Source organism: Apiospora hydei, assembly GCF_038363865.1.
Source record: "Apiospora hydei strain CBS 114990 chromosome Unknown utg000007l_segment0_segment0, whole genome shotgun sequence".
NCBI classification, from domain to species: Eukaryota; Fungi; Ascomycota; class Sordariomycetes; order Amphisphaeriales; family Apiosporaceae; genus Apiospora; species Apiospora hydei.
Window position 1 is genome coordinate 3,157,329 of NW_027117366.1, and position 21,895 is coordinate 3,179,223.

At 54.7% G+C, this 21,895-nt stretch overlaps 9 protein-coding genes across 9 annotated transcripts; 4 read left to right on the forward strand and 5 right to left on the reverse strand.

The window, feature by feature from the left end:
- Positions 1–2,523: 2,523 nt before the first annotated feature.
- PG997_010099 (uncharacterized protein) lies at positions 2,524–2,856 on the reverse strand (the record flags this gene model as incomplete). The annotated part of the gene is made up of 1 exon (XM_066814414.1): positions 2,524–2,856. The coding sequence occupies one exon, from the start codon at positions 2,854–2,856 to the stop codon at positions 2,524–2,526; it is 333 nt and encodes a 110-aa protein (XP_066666376.1).
- A 534-nt stretch (positions 2,857–3,390) lies between these two features.
- Positions 3,391–5,149, forward strand: PG997_010100 (hexose transporter-like protein; the record flags this gene model as incomplete). Its single annotated transcript, XM_066814415.1, has 3 exons — positions 3,391–3,551; positions 3,623–4,806; positions 4,869–5,149. 3 exons carry the CDS (start codon positions 3,391–3,393, stop codon positions 5,147–5,149), a joined length of 1,626 nt encoding a protein of 541 aa, XP_066666377.1.
- A 966-nt stretch (positions 5,150–6,115) lies between these two features.
- Positions 6,116–7,414, reverse strand: PG997_010101 (uncharacterized protein; the record flags this gene model as incomplete). The annotated part of the gene is made up of 3 exons (XM_066814416.1): positions 6,116–6,351; positions 6,429–6,615; positions 7,283–7,414. The coding sequence occupies 3 exons, from the start codon at positions 7,412–7,414 to the stop codon at positions 6,116–6,118; spliced, it is 555 nt and encodes a 184-aa protein (XP_066666378.1).
- Positions 7,415–7,830: 416 nt separating this feature from the next.
- Positions 7,831–10,513, forward strand: PG997_010102 (uncharacterized protein; the record flags this gene model as incomplete). Its single annotated transcript, XM_066814417.1, has 4 exons — positions 7,831–7,867; positions 7,941–8,000; positions 8,072–8,163; positions 8,225–10,513. 4 exons carry the CDS (start codon positions 7,831–7,833, stop codon positions 10,511–10,513), a joined length of 2,478 nt encoding a protein of 825 aa, XP_066666379.1.
- A 524-nt stretch (positions 10,514–11,037) lies between these two features.
- PG997_010103 (cytochrome b5-like heme/steroid binding domain-containing protein) lies at positions 11,038–11,286 on the reverse strand (the record flags this gene model as incomplete). The annotated part of the gene is made up of 1 exon (XM_066814418.1): positions 11,038–11,286. One exon carries the CDS (start codon positions 11,284–11,286, stop codon positions 11,038–11,040), a length of 249 nt encoding a protein of 82 aa, XP_066666380.1.
- A 26-nt stretch (positions 11,287–11,312) lies between these two features.
- Positions 11,313–12,175, reverse strand: PG997_010104 (uncharacterized protein; the record flags this gene model as incomplete). Its single annotated transcript, XM_066814419.1, has 2 exons — positions 11,313–12,086; positions 12,131–12,175. The coding sequence occupies 2 exons, from the start codon at positions 12,173–12,175 to the stop codon at positions 11,313–11,315; spliced, it is 819 nt and encodes a 272-aa protein (XP_066666381.1).
- Positions 12,176–13,683: 1,508 nt separating this feature from the next.
- On the forward strand, positions 13,684–16,360 carry PG997_010105 (uncharacterized protein; the record flags this gene model as incomplete). The annotated part of the gene is made up of 4 exons (XM_066814420.1): positions 13,684–14,418; positions 14,481–15,114; positions 15,205–15,264; positions 15,303–16,360. The coding sequence occupies 4 exons, from the start codon at positions 13,684–13,686 to the stop codon at positions 16,358–16,360; spliced, it is 2,487 nt and encodes an 828-aa protein (XP_066666382.1).
- Positions 16,361–18,261: 1,901 nt separating this feature from the next.
- Positions 18,262–20,257, forward strand: PG997_010106 (uncharacterized protein; the record flags this gene model as incomplete). Its single annotated transcript, XM_066814421.1, has 2 exons — positions 18,262–19,995; positions 20,240–20,257. The coding sequence occupies 2 exons, from the start codon at positions 18,262–18,264 to the stop codon at positions 20,255–20,257; spliced, it is 1,752 nt and encodes a 583-aa protein (XP_066666383.1).
- Positions 20,258–20,306: 49 nt separating this feature from the next.
- Positions 20,307–21,104, reverse strand: PG997_010107 (uncharacterized protein; the record flags this gene model as incomplete). The annotated part of the gene is made up of 1 exon (XM_066814422.1): positions 20,307–21,104. One exon carries the CDS (start codon positions 21,102–21,104, stop codon positions 20,307–20,309), a length of 798 nt encoding a protein of 265 aa, XP_066666384.1.
- Positions 21,105–21,895: the final 791 nt, after the last annotated feature.

Consider the following 21,895-nt stretch of genomic DNA (forward strand, 5'->3'; position numbering starts at 1 on the left):
AGGGCCTTTGATCGTCAGGCTCGCAGAGCAAGGAGAGTCGCGGGATTTGATCGCAGGCGCGCAGCGCGGAGTCGAAACCCAACGGCCAGTAGTCGGCGCCGGGGGCGCGGAGAAGCAGAAGCGCCCCTACATCGAACTTATGGGGAAGGGATAGACAGTTTGGACATCATTGTGCGTGCCGGGCGCTTCTGCAAATCTTGTGAGCGGTGAATTTTTCGCCTGTCATCTGTTACATCATCTTGTTCCACCGAGCAACCCTCCTCACCGTGTTCAAATTTGGGACGTTGTGTTGGACGATTAGATGTTTGGAAGTTCTTATGTAAAATCCAATCTTCTGATTTTCCACTCTGGATAGAAACTAGCCCCGGCATCCGGCACTAACAGGTTAACAAGTCGTATTTCTTTTTGTCCTGCGTTCTTGGCGAGTGGCTCTCTCAATTTTGTTGACTAGGCCGGCCCAACGCGATCGTTGGAGTACGTAGACCTTGCTGCGAATGTCTCTCGTAACCGGCAAGTGGAGTGCGCGTGTGCCCTTTTATGTGGTAGAGGGCGGAATAAAATGAACAAAAGTCAAGAGGTCAATGCCGCCAGCACACTCAGTGCCACAAATAGGAGGCAGCGAGATCTCTTCCGGATCTTAGAAATCTGAAAAGCTTGCACCACCCGAGGCCTCTTGCTGCCAGATTGCATTGGACTGTGTGCTGTGTGCGTGTGGGTGAAGACCGGTAGGTCGCAAGGAAAGGTTCACAGCAAGCACGCGATCGTGGCAGCGTGCTCATGTTGTTTTGGGTCAAAATGGGTTTGTAAAATTGCCTACCACCGGGGAGTTTGTCAGTTGGCTTGTGCATCTCTGGGGATGGCTTGCTTGCATAATAATAAGTCGGGTCTAGGAGATGAGTAATACGGCCGTGAATAACAATGCAGGCTTGCCCCAGTGTACCTGTGAACCTCCTCCACACGAGCTGCTGCGTGGTGGAGCAGTCAGCAGTATGCCCGGGGAGCAGCAGCGACGGGGAGCTAAATGACTGGGGGCGGAGTGTGCCCTTCACGTGCCCGCCTTGAGTGCAATAGCAGCCGAGCTATAGATGTTCTAGAAAACAAGGGGCCGTCGTTCAGCTATTGGCAATGGTAGGACAGATCATACGGCAATGGTGCGTGAAGTTACCAACTGCTCGGATGATATGGCTTCCCCGAGGTTGGTGTCTCATGCACAACGGTCACGAGGGTTGTGAAAGGGGGTGGCCGGGCGAGTCGATGGGAATCGAGAACCGCATGGAGCAGACCGGGCTTTAGTCATGATCGTACGGAGAATGGACCGACATTTTCGGCGGTCCGACGAGGCATCGTAACATTCAGCTCAGCTCCGTGGTCTTGGCCGTGGGCATGCATGAAGGAGAGGAGAGATGCCGCCCGCTGTTTTGAGGTCGGGTGATGGCATAGAGTTTCACAGTGACGATGTCTCAAGGTGAGTTCTCTAGGTTCCGTACAGTATGCTCTCTATCTCCGGCGTGACAGCGACACAACTTCGGGATAACCTCAGGCGGTCCGAAGGCGCACATAGATGCTACGCTGGATTGTTTCACGCAGCGAATAGCAGGCAGCCAGATCAGCCAGAGCGTCTCCAAAGAAGTTATTCTGGGGTGACGCTGAGGAGAGGTGGGTAAGCGACCTGCACACTCTCCTCGTTGTATTCCGGGCTCGAAACAACAAGTTTGGGGAAAATCTGGCCGATTACGAATGGAGTCGCCGTGGAGCACTGGAGGATGTTGGCCAGATACATGTACACCAACGTGCAACCGTGGAAGCGAGGCCAGCTCCGCAAATCTGGAGACGATCAATGTACATTCTTCTGTTTCCAATCAATTATTTGGGGCGGAATTGTACATTACCTCGTGGTATTTGCTGCTACGGTGGTCGGTAGGCAATGTACTCACTTCATTTGAATGAACTGCGCCGTCGGCCACATTAGGGATTGATCTGCTATGCGCACTTTGCCTGCATACTTGGCAGGTGGCCGAAAAAGCACTGAACGCTGGCACGGTTTCATCTGGCTTGCTGGCCAGCGCCCATTTCAGGGCCAACCTGCTTAGTAACGCGGGCTAATCGGCTCTTCCATTGCCATGGAGCGTGTGCCTTGGTTCTAGTTGCATCTGAGGGAGGCAAAACCACGGGTTTCAACGTCGTAGAGGGTTTGGGATTGACGGGAATGACGTCAAAGCGTGGATTTGCGCAGTAAAACTCTGATTTTATGCAAGGGAATGCAAAACAAATGCTCATAATTGTCGGGACTCGTGCGAAAAGCCGCGCGACGGGAAAAAGTGTGATGAGCAGAAGGGAGAAAAAAAGTTTCTCTGGCAGGAGAGCCGCATTGAGCCCCATAACAGGACCGACCTCGGTTTTTTGCTCGGCGCGGCTAACATGCATTCTGGGAATTCTGGGTACATCGACCTGATTGAGTGCCTCGCACAATCCACCTCATCGGTCAAACCCTCACCCAAATGCCGCCGAAATTATCGTACGTGCTCATGCCTCGACTCGAATGGCTCCTTTGTATCTCGATTGAGCGAGGATAACTGGGACGAGCCACTCGACGATACCGTCGTCACACAGAGATCTACCAGCCAGAGCACACGGCGGCCAGCAATTGCAGATTCGAGATAATGCCGTCATCAGGCCCAACCGCGTCTCCAGCGCCCGGTGCCAGACGCAGGTGCAAGTGCAGGTGCCGTTGCCACTATCGCTGCCAAGAATGGCAGTACCGGTCGCCGGTTGCCGGTGGGGACCCTCTGTGACGACGCTTTTGCAGCGATCCGGACACTCCGGCCAGGCCGCTGACTCTCGCTGGCGCCCGCCCATGGTGCCCAGAGCAGGCCAGAGAGCCGCCTGATCGTAAGTCTACGATCGCACGACATAACCACCCAGGCCCCATAAATCGCGGTGGGGCCAAGAGTTTCCGATGGCTCCCTATTTTTCCCTCCAGACCTGTTCCTGTCTTGCATGTATCTGCTGTACCTGTTGTATACTCTGTACACTGTGGGCATGGCGGACCACACCCTCAACGGAGATTTACCCTGGGGCTCGGCGCTGCTCCTCGCGAGTCGCGTGGGGAGAACGCGGGTCTCACCATGGAAATTGCGGGCGTAGACGGAAACCTGCTCACGATGCGAAAACTTCCAGAGTCTTTCGACCTCGCCAGGTCTGCCCGACTCCTCGGGAGGTACCATGGGGAATGAAGGTTTTGTGGGGTGACCACTTCTCCCACGATTTCTTTATATATCCCCAAACTCCTCCTTCTCCAGAGACGCCTATCCCATCAGCTCTATCCACCACAGTGGCTTTGTTACTCCAGCTTCACTAGTAATACACTCTTCCAGAGTCAAGGCAAGAAAGATGCCATTCCTCAAGAAAAACGCCAGTCATGGCGAAAAGGCTCCCGTCGCCGGGTCCAGCACCGCCCACAGCAACCCGGCTGCTACCCAGAAGGTCACCTTCATCGCCGTCTTCCTGGGTGCCGTCGCCAGTATCGGTGGTTTTATGTTCGGATATGTCAGGTACGCACTCGCCAGCTCAACCCTATCACCACCAAGCAAGCGATATCACATACTAACAAAAATGTCTACAGTGGTCAGATTTCTGGTTTCTTCCAGATGCACGATTTCGGTCGCCGGTTCGGTGAACTCCAGTCCAACGGAGAATATACCTTCAGCGCTGCCCGCCAGGGAACCATCACCGGTCTGTTGCCCGTCGGCTGCATGATCGGTGCCCTGATTGCCGGAAAGATTGCCGATTCCCTGGGTCGTCGCCTTGCCATCTCTGTCTCTGCTCTCTGGTCGTGTGTCGGTATCGTCATCGAGATCTCTTCCCAGACTGCTTGGTTCCAATTCGCTATCGGTCGTCTCGTCACCGGTATGTCGATTGGTGCCCTCAGTGTCGTCGTCCCCATGTACCAGTCCGAGTCTTCCCCGGCCATCATCCGTGGTGTCCTGGTCTCGACCTACCAGCTGTTCATCACCCTCGGTATCTGGGCCTCCAACATGGTCAACTGGGGCACCCACAAGAACCTCAACGACGAAGGCAGCGCCGCCTGGAGAATCACCAACGGCATTGGTTTCGCCTGGGCCCTCGTCCTCGGTGTTGGTATCATGTTCCTGCCCGAGTCTCCCCGTTTCGCCTACCGTGCCGGCCGAGAGGAAGAGGCTCGTGCCACCATCGCTCGCCTCGCTGGTGTCGCCCCCGACGACAAGTCTGTCAGCGACCAGATCACCCAGATCCGTGTCAAGCTCGACGAGGAGAAGGCTGGTGCCGATACTAAGTGGTATGAGGCCTTCACCGGTCCCCGTATGGCCTACCGTACTGTTGTTGGTGTGATTCTCCAGGCTGGTCAGCAGCTTACCGGTGCCAACTTCTTCTTCTACTACGGAGTGACCATCTTCTCCGCTACTGGTCTTAAGGATCCCTACGTCACCCAGATCATTCTCGGTACCGTCAACGTCGTCTGCACCATCTTCGGTCTCTGGGTCATTCAGAAGTCCGGTCGCCGCCCTGCTCTGATGGTCGGCGCCGCCTGGATGGCCATCTGCTTCTTCATCTACGCCTTTGTCGGAACGTACTCCCTCGACCCCCACGACCCCTCCCTCACCCCTGGCGCTGGCTCTGCCCTCATCGTCTTCTCCTGCCTTGCCATCGCCGCCTTCGCCATCACCTGGGGACCTCTTGTCTGGGCCGTCGTTGCTGAGCTGTACCCTGCCAAGTACCGTGCCCCTTGCATGGCTCTTGCCACCATGAGCAACTGGTTCTGGAACTTCAGTAAGCTACCCCGTATCCTCTCAACCACTCATTTGAACAATTGCTAATTCTTTGCCTCTCAGTGATCTCCTTCTTCACCCGATTCATCACCGATTCCATCAACTACTGGTACGGTCTAGTCTTCGCCGGATGCTGTGTGGCCCTGGTCATCTTCGTCTTCTTCTTCGTGGTCGAGACCAAGGACCGCAGCTTGGAGGAGATTGACACCATGCACTTGCTGCACGTCAACCCCATCACCTCTGCCAAGTGGGACGGTAGCCAGGTCCCCGAGGGCGTCAAGGGCTCTGCTCACGAGGAGAGCGGCCACAACTCGGGCGCCGAGACTCACCACTCTGAGGTCTAAGCCCCCAAACCCTCAACCAACCAACCACATCCGATAATGATACCCTGAAAGAAAAGAAACATACAAAATCCTGTGTATATAAGCATAAACCGTGGCGTTTAGGGTAGGATGGAAGTATTCTGACGAGTTCTGACGTGTTCTGACGAGGGAAGAAGGAAAAGGAAGTCTTGGGTTGTTCAAGTTAGCATAGCGAGCGTTCAGGTGTTGTAATATTCGGTCAATTGAAGCCGACTCTTCTTTACATATATACATTTCTCTTTCCTCCCAGTGAATGGATAGTGATGCTACCTAGTACCGGACACATCGGACCACGCAAAACTTTCGTACACGTACATTGGTGGGCATTATTATCCAGAGTCCGCCCGTCAAGGAGGTGTGGATAGCTCCGAGACAGCGCAGCCAACCCCCATCCACCCGTATAATGCACTAAGAAAAGCAAAGGGCCGTGTCGTGCGATAAGGAAACTCATGCGTAGATCGCATGAGATCAGATATACGATGCTACCCAACGTCCAGATTATCTGTTCATCACGCCCGACATAGCCTGAGATTCGCCGTCATCTCGTACGGGACGACGCGCTGCGATGCTACTATACGTATGCAGGCCGCGTATATATTGCTCTGTCTAGCCAGTGATGAGTGAGCGGTTACGTGGAATACACAAAAATATTGGCCGTGTTGGGGATCCCAACATTTCCTACCAGAGGGAAAACCGCTCTTTTGCATTCTATGGCATCGCCGTGGGCTGACGACTTACTCCTTTTTTTTTGTACCTACCTAGGTAGACACAACAGCCTGTAAGTTTATGCTTACAAGACTACGGACTAACCACCCAAACAAAAAGTGAAATTATTGTCTAGGTAGGTATGTACCTGGCCACAGCTGCGTTCACGCAATTCTGCTCAATATTGCTTCTGTTCTGAACCTTACTTCCGTCCACTTCTTAGGTCTCCATCTTGATACTTACTCAGTGCTCGGCGCTTGAAACCCCGGCCGCACCTGGTTTTGACGCACTGCGTTTGCGAAGTTCTTCGAGAGTGGGGAGTTTCTTGCGAGGCGAGGCGGCCGTGTTCTCCTCTCCGCTTCCCGTGTGGATGTCGGGTTTGGTATCACCCTCGTTGCCCTTTTTCATTCTGGGGTTTGGGATGGCCGTAGGTTGTTGACCTTGGTTTGCCTGGGGCGGATCAGACTTCCATGCATACCCTGGGGCCTCAGGATGAGTAGAGGCCAGAGAAAAGGAGGAAATGGCGGCTCTCAGTATGAGTCCGTGTCCTTCATACCTTGCTTGCTACGATAGGTGAGCTCAGCGGCCGGCTTCAGCATCGCTTCGAAACACGCGACGGTCATCTGGCCAGCGTCACCGGCCTTGCCATCCTCAGAGGAGGGGGTCGCTGTGCTGGGACCATGACGTTTGATAGGAGAGGCGCCCAAGGCCTCGGTGCTTGCAGGAGCAGCGCCTGAATCTTCCTAGGTAGGTGCCGTAGCCGTTGCGGAAGAGTTGCTTGGGCGAAGAATAAAGTCGCGAGGAGTTGCTGTTTCGGTTTTGTGAGGTGTTTCCATCTTGGACGAACTGAAAGGATGCTATATACCAGCTGGAAGTGTAGAGTCGAAGCCGCCGGAGTACAGTGGCAAGTGGAAGAACCAAACACTTGGGGTTGGAACTATACTCCAGAAGAAGACTTTCGAGTGTTTCGTGATAACATCCAGTGCTCGGAAAGGGTGATATGGCAATGATAGCTTGCTAGACCTCAACTGTGCATTGCAGCACTTGAGAGCCGTCACCATGATATGCCTCACTTAGTTCAGCTTACACAGGACGGAAAGAACGACCAAGGATGCAGATTGTTCCTCTTACTCGAGGGAAGCTGCAGCATTTGCAGGCCCGGCTCTTGGTTAGCAGCCATAGCGGCATTGGCACTTCGGCCACTGTGTATACCACATGAATGATCGAAGTGTAAGCCGAATAGAGCGTACTTCGAACCACCGGAAGTAATATTTAAATTCACTCCGCTCGATCCTAGTTACTTAGATCGTGCCTGGCGACACGCTTTGATATCTACTAATTCAATTTTCAAGGAACTAAGATAGTTCATGGACAGTATAACGGAAGAAGTCGCCATATATACCTACATACACTTATGTTATGCTCGCTAGCAACTGAAATATGCTCGAAAATCTGTATCGTGTCGTCAAATTTGTACGCTGAAGAAATGGAGATAGGTCGTGGAGAGGGAAAAACGTGGGGAAGGCATATTGTACGTGACATCGTGAGTGAGGAAAGAACCACAACTTCGCATCATAAACTTCCATGTCGGATGTTTTCATGTATTTGAAATCACATCATAGCGACTGCAACACTAAGTACATGCATTGATGTATGTAATCATATAATCACTGGGCCGATTGAAATTGAGATTGAAATAAGCAGTCTGTCGTCAACGAAACGAACCAGCCAAACAATTGCTTTGGGGATCTGCAGCGTCTGGGGGTGGGTGCATCACGTGCTCAGGCGACCTGAGCGCGCGATCCTCAGGCCTTCGGTCAGAGGCTCGACCCCCTGGAGCTGCGAGTGCACTCCCCGCTTTTAATGGCCCCAACGTCATCTTCTCTCAATTAACCTTGCCTGACGCGACCGACGCGAACGGTGCGCGCGCATCAAGGAGACCAAAGAGTACCATCGCCATGTGGCTGCTGGAGAACGAAGGCGAGGCCTTGGAGGGTACGGGACCCATTCCTTTGTCACGATTACACATGGGTTGTACGAACGTACGCAGCTGACTGACTCGATGCAGGCAAGCGACTCTGGCTCAGACCAGGCAAACGCTACCTTTTTGGCCGCACCGTCGCAGAACGTAAGATTGCCAGATTGCCCCGGACCAAACGTGCGAACCCAGCATCTATACCTATGCTAACGACCAGAAAGCCGGACAACTCGCGATCAAGGGACCAAGAGCCAACACGGTGTCAAGGAAACATGTCACTATCCAGGTTGATCCTGTCAAGGAGGGCGACTCGGTAAGGCCTAAATTATTCAATCTGCACCAGACTTGAGCTAATATACCTGTCTCGGTTCCAGCAATCATTGTCCAGCCGCTCCAAGGTTACCGTCGAGGACCTCTGCTCCAAACTAGGTACTACGATCAACGAACACAAGATCAAGGGCGAAACCCATGTCATCAACCAAGACAGCAACATACTGCAGATGGGGAGCTACCCCTACAAGTTCAAAATCACCTGGTTCCCAGTCGTCCTGAGCTATTCGTTCACCAAGAAGCAACTTCAAGACGACCCCCTGGGAAAGCTGCGGCAGAACCTGGAACAGCTCGACATCAAGTTCATCTCCGAGTACGACGTCCGCCAGACTACTCACGTCGTGTCGAGAAAGCGCAATACGTCAAAGGGGCTACAAGCACTCATCAACGGCCGGCATATTGTCGATTACACATTCCCCGACGCCATCGTCGCCGCTGCGAGCCCCGAACGATCCGAGGATGGTGTAGACAGGAGTATCTTAGAGTCCGACTTTGACGGCAATTGGCCTGTTGCTATGCAGCATTTGCCCGCCGCCGGCAACGAACCAACCTCCAGACCCCCTCAGGCATTTGCGCCAAGCTCGGCGAGGGCTGAACTATTTGAAGGGTACACGTTCCTCTTCTACGACCGAGGCCAGTACGACAGCCTGCTTGGTCCTATAACCAATGGCAAAGGCAAGGCTCTGTTTGAAGATGTGATCCCGCACGAAACAACACCCGATGACTTTTTGCGACGTGTCAGGGGTCTTGCAGGCGAAAAGGGGGCAGGGGATAGTGGCAACGAGGGTAGAGGCGCAGTGGTCGTCAAATTCCTACCACTTACTCCGACAAGCGACGACATACAGCAATGGTACTCCGAGTTTCAGGCAGCCGTTGCGGTGGAGTTGGATTATCGCATGATTGACCAGAAGGAATTTCTCGATGCAATATTAGGCAGTGATGCCAACGTTCTAAGGCGTCCCCCTGATGTTGCTGCGCCAAAGCCACAACCACCACCTCAACAGCCAGCTGTGCAGAGTCGACCAACTTCTCAAGCTCCCACGGATGCCGAGGCTGAAGGATCTGGCTCCGGTTCACAGCTAAGCATGACGCGCAGACGACCCGTCCGTGCGGTTACCAGCCGCTTCAAAGGCTTTGTCAAAGATGACTCCAGTGATGACGAGATGCAGGACAGTGTCGCCGATACCACAACTGCGTCAATTCCCGTCCCAGCAAGTGCCGCGGAATCACAAGAGGGTCTATTCGTAACCCAAGAGGTGCCAATTGATGAGACAGAGCAACCGGCATCAATGCCCCTGCGCTCTCAACGTAAACGGCCAGCGCCTCCGATGGACCCAATGGAAGAATATGCGCCCGCCGCTGCACAGTTGAAGCGCCGTCGCCTAGAGGCCGGCGAGGATCCCGCACCACGACCAAACCAGAACGCGAAGACTACAACTGAGCAACCTGCAGCGAAGAGCAAAGTATTTTCGAGGACTGCCAAGAAGGTTCAAGAGATTGACATCCTTGAACTGGCCAGCAAGCACCGCGAAGAAGAGGACGCCCGCGCAGCTGCTGAGCGCGCAGAGTTGAAGCTGGCGCCCGAGGATTTGGACCTGGCGGAGATCCGTCGTCTACAGATTGAGGAGCCAATGGAGCTTCGACAAGCAGCACCGCTCGTGCGATCAAGAGACCAGGACATCGCAGACGGGCGATGGGACCCCCGCTGGAACGGGCTGAGAAACTACAAGCGGTTCCAGCCGAAAGGTGCCGTTGGCGCTGCCCGGCCACCGCAACGCATCATCGTCGGATGTGACGAGGTGAAGGCCAAGACGGCCGGTATCGGAGACAATTACTGGCTCGAAGACAACGACACGCAAAGGCGGAGGGAGAAAGAAAGAGAGAGGCGAAGCCAGAACAGCAACATGAACACGATGACCACGTTCAGAGAGACCCAGAGCACGAGGCGTAACAACACGGTTAGCCCTACGCCACCTCCGCTAGGACGTAGAAGCGGAAGCGGAAGCGGAAGCGGAAGGGGAGCAGAGGCCGAGGCAGATTCCGCTGATGTTATGGTGGATGAGGACGACGAAGACGACGATATCGTCTTTTCCACCTCATCGCGGAGCAGGAGCACGAGAGGCGCGGCGACGCAGAAGACGAGCTCGGAGCAGCCGTCACAAAGGTCCCTGCGGACCACCCAGTCCTCGATATGCGCTTCGACGAAGCGTCCAGCGGCCGCGCCGCCTCCGAAGGAGCAGCCTGCCAAGCGGTCAAAAACAGCTGCTGTCCCGGCCAGCGATGAGGACGACGAGAGCGAGGACGAGCTGCGGTTCCGGTTCCGGAAGCGATGATTTATTTACGGGATACATGGGAAAAGACGAACGAGCAAACATAAACTCTGCTGTATCAAAACTAGATTGCCGATGGGTATCTATGCGTCTATAATAGTGCGGTAGCTTCCTTATCTCCCAATAACGATGCAATGCCAATGCATATGCTTATGCCCCTTCTATAAATAACCATGATCCAAAATACAAAATCCGCTATGTATCGCTGTAGGTAAAACCTAACGCTAGCTACCTCAGGATTGAACCCCCAACATATGCCTTGCCTAGGCCACGGGAGGAAGATGCTCTCAAGGCCACTAGGCGCTGATAGCGAGTCATCCAATTGGGACCATATGGCCTCCTGAACACATAGGATGCTCCGCTGTGGCCATGAACCTTGCGCGGAATGTACCGACACTTTGCACGTTACCGCACAAGGCGACGGGACAATCCACTTCTCCAGCATTGCAAGTGCCGCATGCAAGTGCAGGTAGGTAGGTGGCTTGCGCCTTTTCTCTTTGCCTCCCCCTCCGATGCTCACTAAGTACTCAGTCCATGTCGTCCATCTCGCTCTTCTTCTCCTCGCCCTCCTCGACCAGCATGCCGATCATGCAGCTCGCCAGCATGCCCTCGTAGTTGACCCAGGGGTGGATCTCACCAAAGAGCCGGGTGCCGTCGCGGCCGGCGGCGCGCAGCAGCTCGGGGCCGCCGCCCGGGTGGAAGGCGACGTAGGGCGTGATATTGTAGACGCGGCCGCCGAGGGCGGTCCAGGCGTCCTTGCCGCGCCGGCCCGTCATGGTCTTGAGCTGGGACGGGGTCACTTTCAGGTAGGGGTGCCGGCCGGCAGGTTTCGTAGGTCGGACGTCGGGGACTGGGCTAGGCGCGCCCAGTCCAGGGGCGAGTGGCCGGGCTCGAGCATCACTTTGCGCGAGGGCTTCGCGGGCTTGCTGCTGTGCGTGGGCGGCGGGGCGAGGGTCGAGGTGCCGGGTTGGCGCGCGGAGCGGGCGAAGCTGTTGGGGGCCGAGAGGTTGGCGGCGCGGGAGGTCGCGGCGGGGTTGAGGTTGTTCAGGGTCGGCGGGCGCGGGGGCGGCGGCATCATGGAGGAGGCGGAGGTCGCGGGCGAGGAGAAGGAGGGATCAGGGATCACGGGGGCTGAGAAGGTTGGCGGTGCCGGGGGTGGCATGGAGGCGGCATTGCTGCGCGCGACGGCGGCGGCTGAGGCTGGGGGTGCGACGAGTTTCGGCGCGGATGAGTTCGATGAGGGCGTAGGGGAGAGCGAGAAGGATGGGACGCTGCCATTGGGTGTGCGCTGCGAGGGGGCTGCTTTCGGTGTCGTTTGCGAAGAGGAAGGCTCCTCGACTGTCGGCGGCGCCGGTGTTGGGTTCACTGCTTTCCGTGTGGTCGCGCCGGCGGACGAGCCAGGTGGCGTGGCTGTCTCATCGTCGGCGGAAGTGGTAGTAATGGTCACTGGCGACTTGACATCTTCACCACCTTCCTTTTCTTGACCAGCGCCGCGGGGCGCATGATCCTCATCTCGCGGGGAGGGCTGGTCGATCTGCGGAGGAGGACGGGGGAGGCGGAGGAGGAGGCCCAGAGGCTAGCGAGCCACCTCTGGAGAAATGGAGGCCTGCTGAATGCGACCCAGACGACGGACGCCAGGACGAGGGAGAGGCCAACGAGAGCCATTGTCGCCGTTGCAGTGTGGTGGTTCTTCCTTTGCCTTCAACGTCGATAACCGAAGGAATTATGCATGGGTGCACATGCTTGCAAGGCTTGTACTTTTTGCAGGGCCAAAAAGGGCTTGGGATGGGAATTTGTCTCCCCACTCTCGAATGATTGCGACCGGCGGAAGTCGGTATCTGCGATTTAGCGCCCTTTGCCAGTCGCAGGGTTAGGCCTGGGAAATAAGGAATAAGAAATTCAGCCTGTTCGTTGTACAGAGCCAGTAATCACTGCTTACCTTACCTACATCATGTATGTGCTCATAGCAGCTGAATTAATTTACAATTGATATGGAAATGGCAGCAATGCCAGACATGCATGAACCTGCACTACATTGTACCTACCAGTAGTGCTACTGACATCTATATCGAAGACCGGTCGGGCTGACTAGCAGCGAGTTAATGTGTTCGTCGGGCCACCCATCAAATGACCCTCATTAGGTACGATTACGAACGAATGAGCAAACCTCCAACCCTTCCAGTGCTTGCGTTTTTACAGGTGCCAGCGTCTCGGGTAGGAACATGCATCTATCCATCTGTAGTACCGAAGATGCAAGTGCACAGAGGCTGATTTTGTTCAGCAGAGTTCGCGGTGCCTGCTTGGAGATTTTCGGGCCGGGCCTATATCCCATCTTCTTATGGCCCCAAAGCGAGGAATGGCACGAGAACCATCCCATATCGAGACCCGAGAACCTGCATATGCTGCGCTAGGCGACCATCCCCCCCCATCGATCACTCGCTCCCGCATTCTCTTCCCTGTGCTGGGATTTCCCAGACTGCGGGGGACAGCCAGCCAGCCAGCCAGCACAAAATCTGATATGTGAAATACGCATGAATAAACAAATCTCGGTGCACCAGCCTGCCTGCGAAACCGCTGCGCAGCGGTATTGGCGGTGACTAAAAATAAGACATGGGCATAACGGCCAGTCCAGGATGGCGTGCTGGTTGTTTGGGATTGGGCTGGTTGTTTACCGGCCTGGAGGAACACTGGCTGTCTTGGATCAATCCGTCCGTCCAAGGTCTAACCGACACACCTCCATTTACCATTACGCATACATCCATACCTAGATGCAGTACATATACACACACACACACCGATTGATCAATTGTCGTGTGGTTTTATTTTTTTGAGGCCATCTCTAACTCCTGATCTCTCTCGCTCGTACAGGCAGCAAGATTGATCGATAATTCTAATACTATTCTATCCTATTTATTAATTTCGGGTCATGTCAATCTCAGTGACAGGCCGCCTTGCCAGATTCAGGGACTGCCCCCGCTAAGCTCCAGCCCAGAAACCCTTTTGGAGAAGCAGCCAAAGTCCACCTGCAACTGCAACATTCCCGCTCATACAAAACCGGAAGTACTCGTCCACCAACTTTACTACTGGTTTGTACCTCTTTTGGGCTGTTTGGTTTGGCCTTGAGTTGAGACGACTTCGACTCGACTCGACTCGCCGGCCGACCGGGAAGAAAGATGCGCGCCCTCAACCCAAACGTCTCCAAACTCACGACCGTAAAAGAAGACGACTCCAGCAATCGCCTCGCCCAGCCCAAACTCCGGTCTGTCAGCAGCAGGCGAACCATCGTCCCCTCGACCGCCTCCTCCTCTGCCCGCTCCTCGTCGGCTCCTATTGCCACTGCACCACCGACCTCCTCGACTTTGACGTCCAAGCCCCGCCCATCGTCGCGCCAATCTGCCGTCTCCAACTCGACGCTCACGGCCGCCAACAGCAGCAACAACAACAACACTACGACTACTAGCAGGAAGCCCGGCGCCCTAAAACAACCAGCCCCATCGGCCGACTCGCAGCGTCAACAACGAGCCTCGACCTCTTCTACAACTTCACGACCTCCCGTAATTACCACCACTGTCACCAGAAATCCCCGTCTTGCTGCTGCAGCCGCCGCGGCGAAAGCAAAAGCCAATCGACCCGCGCCCCTGAATCTCAGCTCGGCCCCATCGAGACGACCCTCCCGCACCGGAGAGCAGCCCTGCCGTCGTCCTCTCGCCAGCCTCGACCGTCTCGACCAGTTCCCGCGCTTCCATCTCTTCGCATGCTACCACGACACCGGCGCTGAGATCGAGAGATCAACATGCTCCACAAATGACTCAACATTCTTCCATATCAAAACCAGGAAGGATGCCCCTCGACCGATCGTCGGGCACGAACGGCAATGGCACACCACGCATGCCTACTCAGTGCCACTGGTGCCCGAGGGTCGAGCAGCAGGGCGCCCCTGACGCCCAAAATTGCCTCCAAAGCTCCCCAGGCAGCCCCGGCTTCTGCCAGCGCCCGTACACCGCTCGCGCGCACACAGGCACGCCCTACGATTGCCGGCTCCGTCGCCAATGGCGCGAGCCGAACGACTACGCAGCCGGATGACGATGTACCGTCTCTCATCAGCAGTAATGTTACACCACGATCCGGCAAGAGGCAGAATCGGGTAGACAGCACCAGTACTACTCCCAACGGTACCCCGAATCCTGAACGGAACTCCGACACGTGGGATCATGACGGGCGGTCTGGCCTGGGTCTTCCGTCCTCACCCTTGCATGGAGACTTTCCCAAAAGAGCCCAAGTCACGTTCAACTCAATACCAGCCGAGGCAAGAGGGCAACCGCGGCAAGCAGCTCAGAATGACCCCGACGCCAAGTTCTTCTACGCCAGTAACGCAAAAGGCACCCAGCACCACCAACAGGCTCCCCCTGTGTCAAGGCCGGTATTGGCTAAAGCCCCGACTTTCTTCCATGCTAATGGCAGTGCTGTCGACAACAAAGCACACCAACAGCCACCTGGATCGCCTGCATCACCTGCCATGACACACAATTCGTCGCAGGATAGTCTATCCGGCAAGTTCATGTATGCCAATGGCATGCCCGAGATTCCTACCAGTCACCCGGGCCGTACGTCTCGGCCTGGCTCGATGGTTTCGACGACCTCAAGGACTGCACCGACGAGTAGGCCCAGACCCGGCTCGCAAGAAATCTCTATAGGCCAACGACCGATGTCTCCCGGCAAGCCTGGCCAGCAGCCCTCGTCGGCGCAAGCCAGAAGTAACAACCTCCCGTCGCTGGCGACCAACCGCCCGCAGGCGGCTTCACCACCACAACTTGGCCCTCTCCGGCAATGCTTCGACGGTCAAGTACCACTACATCCCGGAAAAGCCACTCGCGCTCCAGCAGCATGGTATCAGGAAGCTTGGTCAAGGGAGAACCGTCGAGAAACTCCTGGATTTCATCTGGGCCGGCGTCGCCTTCGATCGATGCGGCCTTGAACCCTCCCCCGTTGACGTTGGCCTCGATAATACAGGCTGCCGAGGACTTTGCAGACCCCGACGAATCCATGTCCACGGTAGACGACGACAAGTCAGAGACGAACTCGGGTGTCCAGAGCCCCACGAAATCCACACACGAGGCGGAACCCGTGAATGACCTTGTCGCCAATGCCCGGCGCGAGCGTAAGGTGCAAGACCTTCAGATTACCAATGCCTCCCTGGAAGCTATCAACCGCACCTTGGAGCGGCAGCTTCGGAAACAGACTGCCGAGTTGCGTCGGTTCAAGCGGCTGTCTCGTGCTGGACGACTGTCCATGATGCCGGTTGAAACCACCGAGGCGGCTTCTGAGACAGGATCGGCGAATGGCGGTGACGAACAGGAAGTGCTATCTGATTTGAGCGAGGGCGAAGAGCCGGCGGACGAACCGGTAGAGGAGGATTCTCTGACGGATGACGACACGGAGGAGGACGATCAGGATCTCAGCGCTAGTATGCTGGAGGAGAAGGACGAAATGTACGGGAGAAAGGATGAAAAACGACTTCAAAACGACCTGACCAAGCACCAACAGCTCTTGATTGATTCCCAGAAGATCAACCAGAGCATCAAGCGATGTATGGACTGGACCGAAGAGTTGATCAAAGAGGGCAGAAGAGCGCTGGAGTACAACGTGAAGGCCAGCGAAGTTGAGATTCCCGGTCCTCGCGTGCTAATTCCGGACGACGAAGACGAGGATACCACGCAAACCAGCATCAGCTTCGACTTTGACCCGGATGACACCATCAACCTCGAAGAAGAAGCCATGGGTCCCAACGCCCCCATAACACCGAGGTTGGCAGGATGGAATCCAGATGCCGATCCGATGGAGCGCGCCTAAGAGACAGGACTCTCAACCAAACGGATGGCTGTTGGCTGGAAGATCCGGAACGGCTCTGGAAGCTCTCACCAGGCCACTCATACGGAGCACATTTTCTGTTTCTCTTTTTCCCTTTTTTTACGTTTGGACATGATTCGGTCAGCATATCGGTCAGCATATCAGCATAAGGCGGCGACCTTGGCGTTACTACTTTGCATTCAGTGTTGCGGTCATCGATGAGGCACACACTTTAGTTTTCCCGTTCTTTGGAGCTCTTATTACCTCTTTGTCGCATCATGTATCAGCAATTGGATACCCCTCATCTAGAAAAGATGAGACGGAAATGCGTTTTTCTGTTTTTATGCATACATACATATAGGTCGACGGACAAGCCCCCGGCCCAATCTCGACACAACGCAAGGAAGGAAGGAAGCGAGCAAGCAAGCAGCACAGCATCACATACACACACATACACACAAACCAAGATCGAATCAATTGCCTGGCATATAGCTACTACTACTACTACTATTTCTTAGTGTTTAGATACCCCCTTTTTTATGCTACCCGTCGGAGAAAGAAAAGACGTGGTAAAGCGAGACAGCAAGATGATGACAAAGGAATCAGCATAGAGCAGGGCCTGGGTCGTGCGTCAGGGGGTTAGCAGGGATGAACGACACGAAGAAGGAAGGACCCTTTGCCAGGCCGCAAGGCGATTAGGTAGAGATATGAACGAGGCTAGACAGTGTATAGACTCTCGGCTTGAAGAAGAAGATGTATATACTGCTTTACTCACTCACCTGTCACTTGTCTCGAACACACACTCCTCTAATAAAAGAAAAGGCTCCACTATATATGCTATCAATTGCCAATGATGCGGTCGCTGAGAATTGTCCAATGAGTCGACAGTCATTCTGGCGACTGATCCTGTGCACCATTGAGACTCGTTAATAGATCAGGACTGTCCGTTGCCCCATACTTGGTTGGGCACTGATTAAAATCTGTCGGTGAGACTGGAGCTAGAGAGGATACCGAACCGAATTCTAGTGTGGTCGGGACTCTCTGACTCTAACTGCCTGAACTGACGAAAGAGAAAGGGGGCTCTCTATCTCACACAAAAAAAAGGGGATCCCGACTCCCCGACCCGCCCGAGAGAGACCCGTCGCCCACCCTTGGATTTCGCAACTCCAAATTTCCGATCAGCCAGCCAAACAGGCCCTCACCGCAACGTAATATGGGCACAATTAACAGCTGGTTTTTCCAACAAAGAACAAAGTCGTTCTAAGGGTTTCGGTCTTGTGGTTTAGTGGTATAATTCTCGCTTAGGGTTCACCCTGAAGCTATCATGCGAGAGGTCCCGGGTTCGATCCCCGGCAAGACCCTTTCTTTTGCACTTTTTGCAGATTGGGTTGATGCATTCTTTTGGCTGTTTGTAGTGCGCATTTGGGATCGTGAGAGATTTGCTACAAGCAGGTGTTGGTGAGGTTGTGGCTGCTGTACCTTTTCCTCGATGCTTAAAAGCAACTGTCGGAGGGGCTCGACGTGGAGGTCCACAGTTCCTCACATCAACCTGATGTTAGGTACTTTACACCTGGGCAGTGTCTTCGGTCAAGGATATACCGGAACACTCGAAATGTCCGTCAAAGCAGAATGCTCTTGTCATCCATCTATCGGCTATTTTTGCAGCTTACGTCCGGGCTGTGAGGTTGCATCGCAGTGTCAGTCAGGGCATGGCCAATCAGTATAAACATGTCTCCAACTCGAAGGACATGCTTACAGTCTTGGGTTTGGGGGCGGTCACATACAGGGCACATAAAGGGAAGATAAACATCAAGGCTGGTGCACTTTCCTTTTCGCCATTCACTTTCGCATCTGAAACCATCTTATAGCTACTGTGTGGCATTGGTTTGCCCCAAGAAGCCACAATGCGTCTCATCGCCGTTGACTCGTTCGTCATCAAGAGCGTTTACGGCGACGTTACTCCGTCGTATGCTATTCTCTCCCATACCTGGGGCCCCGAAGAGGTCACGCTGCAAGACATGCAAGCCGAGTTTGGTGGAGCGGATGGTGACCAGGATCCCGCAGATGTGCCTTCCAAAGGCAGAGCTTCGCGGAAGGAGGGCTTTCGGAAGATCAAGTACACATGCGAACAAGCCGCCAGAGATGGCCTCAAGTGGGCCTGGCTGGACACTTGCTGCATCGACAAGACCAGCTCGGCCGAACTGAGCGAGGCCATCAATTCCATGTATCGATGGTACAATAAAGCCAGAGTTTGCTATGCATATTTGGCAGATGCGACGCTGGATGGAAAGACAACCAGCCAGCAGAACCTGCCCTTGCCGGAAAGTGGAAGTTCGCCGGGCACAGCATCTGCCACTTATCAAGCTATCCGGGCATCACGGTGGATCACGCGGGGCTGGACGCTTCAGGAGCTACTTGCGCCCCGAGATGTGATATTCTACGACGCCCAGTGGAATGAGATTGGCAACCGGAACACGACGTTGCGAAAAACGCTGGCTAGAGTGACCGGGATCGATCGCAAATGTCTAATGTCGGGAGACCATGCCAGGCTGGCGGACTACAGTATTGCTACGCGCATGTCCTGGGCGTCCCGTCGATCGTGTACGCGGACCGAGGACGTCGCGTACTGCCTGATGGGAATTTTCGACATCAACATGCCCATGCTCTACGGCGAGGGCAAAAAGGCCTTTCTCCGGCTTCAGGAAGAAATTCTGAAAGAGACCGAAGACCACTCCCTGTTCGCTTGGGCCGTCTCAGAAGACAGCGACCGAGCCTGGTGTCCGAGCAGTATCTTTGCCGAGTCTCCCTTCGACTTTGTACAATGTGCCAACATCAAGCGCCGCGAAAGTTCCTTCAGCGGCCTGTCGGCCATGACAAAGCTCGGGCTCTCGATTGAGCTGGGTGAAGCGGTTCAGCCGTCTGCTGAGAAAGAGCCTCATTACTTATGTGACGAGCCTTACAAGCTGCTCTACTTCACACTCGACTGCTTGATTGATGGTCCCCGTGGGGAAGATACACACCAGGTCAAAATCGCACTGCTGTCGCTCTCCACGGGGGCCACTCGGGACTTACCTATACCGAGTTTCTGTCGCCTTGCAATCCCCCAGATCCAAGTTGACCCCTGTTCCAGCGTGAGAGCGGATCAAGAGCCGAAACGCGTTTACATCCGCAAGAACCTGTCGCCTCAAGAATTGAATATGTTCCTCCACGGCACCATTTCGTTTCAGGGGCTACATCAGTGGGATTTGACGATGACCTCCCAGGAAGAGTACAGCTCTGACTTCCTGACGCATAAGACCCTCCATGACCGTGGCGGGATTGTCAGTATCCTGATGGATCCTTGGGTAGAGAAAGGCGTTGGGTGGAGTGTGACTCAGTTCCGAAGCCGGTCGGTCGACTACTTCACCGTCGCTATAGGCGTGGGACCAAACACACTCCACTGCTTTGTTGACAAGACAGGAGGTCCCTCCTCCTCTCCGTCATCCGATGGGCTCCAATCCTACTTTCAGCCTCAAAGCCCGACGACAACCTGCGTCGACTATTGGACCAAGCAGGGGCCGCTGGCATCTGACGAGTTCACCATGGGGAGCAGACGTACAGAGTGGAACTGCTTCACGACCACCTGTCGACAGAGTATAGTAGCCACAGGCGTTTACATTTACTGGTACTGTTTACGTTGGTCGAGGTTACGCCGACTGCTTCGCAGCAGGATACTAGTCCTACCAAACGCAAATGCCTTTTCAAGAGACTATTTAGCCGCAAGTAAATGTCATAGTTCATTTGATTCGGACCAATTAATTGACATGTTCAAGATGTTTGGGGCTGTCTATGCTTCTTCACTTCATGGACTAGAACCCTAAATTGTTGTCCCTAGATTAACAGTACTGGTACGTCAGCTAACTGAAAATATGGGCATTTTTGCATTGCAGTCCGTATCAGCAATGATGCGCTATCCTCGATAGATGACACCCCCTATCTCCAGTGAAAGACCTGGTGGAAACCACACCACCTGTGCTCCGGACACCCCGCCATACATGCTCTCCCAGCCGCCGTTGCCGCCCGATTTAAATTCCTGCTCGGAGATGTCCTGACCGTCCCGGTCCAACCACCACACGCTGCCTTTCACGATCTGGAACCCCAGAGCCTTGCCGGTGTAGAACTTCACACCCCGCGTCTCGCCGGCCGTGAGCACGGGCACACCCTCGGCGATGCCTTGCTCAAGCCCCCAGCGCACGAGCAGCCTTCCGATCCCGTGGCTCTGGTAGGAGGGATGTACGGCCAACCCCTGTAGAGAATAGCGAGGGACCGACTGGAAGGGGCTGGTGCGGGACAGACGCTCCCGCACACGAGCGATGGCCTCTGCGCGGGTTTTGTCGGGCTCTATCGATGGTAGTGCCTCGCTGCCGTCTGGACCCTCTTCTTCATCCAGTATCAGGGGCTCGGAAATCTTCATGCGGTGTAAGGAGTCCGGATCATCCGGGTTCGGTGCCCGTCGAACCCAGCTGCTGAACCCTACGACGGCATTGCCGTCGAGGACGGCGATCCGCGTCAGACTGGTGGGGTCTTGCAGGAGTCCCCGGACCCAGGCTCGGTGCATCGGGCGGAGTGCTTCGGGATGATCCGAGAGGTCTGGGAATTGGTATAGAGCTGCGTCATCTGGGGCCGAGTCGAGCAGGTCGACAATAGAGGTCATGTCGCTTGCCCGAGCCGGACGGATCTCGAGGCCCGGTGGTGGTGAGACGGGCATGTTGGGAATATCCAGTGGTCGCAGTGTACCTGGCCTTTGGGGAGTCACATCCACTCTCGTACGCAGTTAGATAATCGGTATCTTCTTGCCCTAGGACCTCTGTTACTCCGATTCTTGCAATATTGCTGTTGTTGTTTGGACCGGTTTCTGACCATGCAAGCAGCCAGACAGTGGTGACGCAAACAAGGATATATGCTGCATCGCGCTATTCCTCTTCCGTCAAATGTACATATAAGCATCTTGATTGGCTCAAGATATCATGAGGTGTGCAACCCAACGAAGCTACCTGCTCATCGACATATATTCCCATTTTCTTAGGGAAAGGACTCGTTCAGTATTTAAATAGGCCCTGTAACCACCCCCGGATAGTTAACTCTCGACTTTTGCCCGCATTGCACTGCCGACTACTCACATATCTCCTCTTAGACCCAAACCGGGCTAGATGAGATGAGTAACAACCAAGTCCACATTACAAGCTCACCTTTCTACCTTAGTGATGCAAACAACCATATGTGACCCATGCTAGTATCGAAAGATTGCCCAACTGCGACGAAGGCAAATGTTAGCACGTCGTATGACGCCTGCGTTTGAGTTGTGGGCGAGGCTGAACCCTACCAATGATACGCCGACTTATACGGCACTAGTCAAGCATCCGATGGAGTTGTGATATTCATTTCAAGGTTGGGCCTGCAGTGGAACCCAAATTGTTCAAGCCACCACCACTTGTACAGTCTCGGACTCCGAAGGGGAAATCAATCTCAAGATAATAGTGAATGCCCCTTCACCGCGCC